The sequence below is a fragment of the Oncorhynchus keta genome, chromosome 19 (assembly GCF_023373465.1).
Source record: "Oncorhynchus keta strain PuntledgeMale-10-30-2019 chromosome 19, Oket_V2, whole genome shotgun sequence".
NCBI classification, from domain to species: domain Eukaryota; kingdom Metazoa; phylum Chordata; class Actinopteri; order Salmoniformes; family Salmonidae; genus Oncorhynchus; species Oncorhynchus keta.
Window position 1 is genome coordinate 47,420,500 of NC_068439.1, and position 3,150 is coordinate 47,423,649.

Here is a 3,150-nt window from a genome sequence, read left to right on the forward strand (position 1 = left end):
TGCATCACTGTTACTTCCTGTTTGAGTTTGTAAGCCGGAGGATAGAGTTATGGTCTGATTTGAGAGGAAGGGAAAGGAAGGGCCTTGTATGGGTTTATTTGTGTGGAGTAAAAGTGATCTTGGGATTTGTCGCCTCCAGGTGACAAAAAAAATGAGGAAAAAGGAATTTCAGTTTCCCTGTACTAAAATCATTAGCCAGGAGAAACGTCACCTCTAGAAATGCATTTTCTTGTTTGCTTATGGCCCTATACAGCTTGTTGAGTGCACTCTTTGTGCCAGCATTGGTTTGTGGTGGTAAATAGACAGCTATGAAAAATATACATGAAAACTATCTTGGTAAATTGTGTAGTCTGCAGCTTATCATGAGGTATTCTAACTCCGACAAGCAAAAGCTTTAACATTAAAGATTGCACACCAGCTGTTGTTAAAAAAGAGACACCCCTCCTCCCTTCATCACCCTTCGTCTGCCATTCGGGCCTTGACAATGCATAGAAGGAATGATGCATGTGTTTGTGTATCCACCCCACATGTACACTAACCTTAAATTCAACCTCTCCCTGCCTCCTCCCTCTCCTCTCTCTCAGGAAGGTGGCAGGTCTAAGAGCTACCGCTACTGGCCAAAACTGGGCTCCAAGGACAACTCAGCCACCCACGGTAATTTCAAATGTGACCACTAAGTTCCGTGCGGACTCAAGCTGCTACGACATCGCGGAGTTAAAGGTAAAACACCTGCTGTCAGGCCAGGAGGGCGCTGTATGGCACCTGCAGTACACAGACAGGCCCGAACACGGCTGCCCCAAATACGTTCAGGTGTTCTTTTGTAAGTCACACCTAATGCCTTTCATTTGTATTTAAAAGTGTTGAATAACTGTAGATTTACATTGTGTAGTTAATTACACAAAGATAATGGGGTAGAAAAGAAGGCTTCTGCCCTGTGTAGTGGCCCAAAGTACTTAACTAACTTAAATTAGAATATTGATGTGAATGTTGATTAATGTACATTGTTGCTGTCAACTAAATGAGGGAGCTGTATGAATTAATAGGATTTTTCTAGCCTCAAATTTGATACCAGAGGAGACTGATGGGGAGCTTTAGGAGGATATGCTCATTGTAATAGCTGGAACGTTATTAATGGAACGGAGTCAAACAGGGTTTATTCCATTCCAGCTATTACGTTGAGCCCATCCTCCTTTAGCTCCTCCAACCAGCATCCTCTGATTGATACAGGATGACACTAACCCCCGTCCCTCCCCCAGCATACCTGGAGGAGATCCAGTCACCGAGGAGACACACTGACAGCATGCTGGACACCTCCAAGAGCCTTAACACCCCTGTGGTGGTCCACTGTAGAGCTGGCGTTGCCTGCACCGGGGTCTTTATCCTCAACAAACTCATGATCAGCTGCCTTGAGCACAACGAGGTAAGGGGCATCCTGCCACTGAGATTGATGTTTTTACTGGGGTGGGTCACTGTTACTTTCCAAACTGTTACTATACTGATACATCATGTATTCTATATCATAACACAAGTATGGTCTTTCTCTCTCAGAGGGTGGAGGTCCCTATAATGTTGGGTCACTTGATGCAGCAGAGGATGCTCATGGTCCAGACCATCTCCCAGTACAAGTTTGTTTACGAGGTCGTCATCCAGTTTCTCAAGAATTCACACCGAATCTGTACCCTTACTTCTGACCTCTGACATGGTCCCACATGGCCTGACACAAGGGCAATGTAATACTGGTACAGCAAATAACTCCTAAGATCTTTGGGCTTATGCACAGTGTTGACACCACGTCATGGTCCTAAGAAGGCTGGGTAGGGGTGAGTTGCATGGTGATGACCTCGCTCAGCCCTGTGATAGGCTAGGAGGAGTTTCTGGCATATTGCTTACATCCATCTAGTCCTATTAAGGGCAGGGGAAAGTAATTATGCTTTTGGATTTGAACACAGCTTTTTCCAAACAGGCTAATGACAAAGAGTGTATATTTCATACATCCAAATTTAATCTGAAAAGCGTCCTACCATTCAGTCTGTCTCTATTCTTTATGTAAAAAATAAAGAAAACCCCTTGAATGAGTACGTGTGTCCAAACTTTTGACTGGTACGTCATTTCCGGTCACAACTTGCAGGCTTGTTTTCGAATTGCTGTGCGTTTTGTTGCCAACCTATTTTGCTACCTGACAACTTTACGGGTTTCACTTTTTAATTACCGTTCATATATTTATTTATTTTTTTCCTCAACTTTTTCACTCCGGACGCTTTATCTGGACACGATTCGTCAGGACCTCCAACAGCCGAAGCTAAGTAGTAACATTAACATGATGCCTTCTAATTGCAGCCGCTGTGCTCGCCTTACGGCGAGGATAGCTGTACTGCAAGCCCAGCTTCAGACGCAATCGTTAGGCAAGGGTAATTTCAGTGTAGGAAAGGATGAAACAGCGTCTGTGCCACCAGTAAGTACAGATAGTAGTATAAATCCCCTGGCACAGTCCCCGCAGCCGGACAACTTTCTCACGGTTTCTGGAAGGAAATGCTGTAGGAACGCTCAACCGGTGTCGCTCATTCAGCAGACAGAAACTTTCAACCGGTTTTCCCCATTAAGCAGCGGGTCGGAGTCAGAGACCGAGTCTTCTCTGGTCTCTACTCCTCCCGTTACGGGGTCTGAGACGCCGAAGCTTCCCACCATTAGCTCTGACAAATTGAAAACTCTAGTCATTGGCGACTCCATTACCCGCAGTATTAGACTTAAAGCGAATCATCCAGCGATCATACACTGTTTACCCGGGGGCAGGGCTACCGACGTTAAGGCTAATCTGAAGATGGTGCTGGCTAAAGCTAAAACTGGCGAGTGTAGAGAGTATAGAGATATTGTTATCACGTCGGCACCAACGATGTTAGGATGAAACAGTCAGAGATCACCAAGCGCAACATAGCTTCTGCGTGCATATCAGCTAGAAAGATGTGTCGGCATCGAGTAATTGTCTCTGGCCCCCTCCCAGTTAGGGGGAGTGATGAGCTCTACAGCAGAGTCTCACAACTCAATCGCTGGTTGAAAACTGTTTTCTGCCCCTCCCAAAAGATAGAATTTGTAGATAATTGGCCCTCTTTCTGGGACTCACCCACAAACAGGACCAAGCCTGACCTGCTGAGG

The 3,150-nt window shown here is 45.5% G+C and overlaps 1 protein-coding gene across 1 annotated transcript; it reads left to right on the forward strand.

Annotated features, from left to right (window-relative positions):
* Window positions 1-500: 500 nt before the first annotated feature.
* On the forward strand, window positions 501-1,698 carry LOC127909057 (tyrosine-protein phosphatase non-receptor type 14-like). The gene is made up of 3 exons (XM_052468943.1): window positions 501-654; window positions 1,257-1,420; window positions 1,549-1,698. The coding sequence occupies exons 1-3, from the start codon at window positions 501-503 to the stop codon at window positions 1,696-1,698; spliced, it is 468 nt and encodes a 155-aa protein (XP_052324903.1).
* The last annotated feature ends 1,452 nt before the right edge of the window (window positions 1,699-3,150 follow it).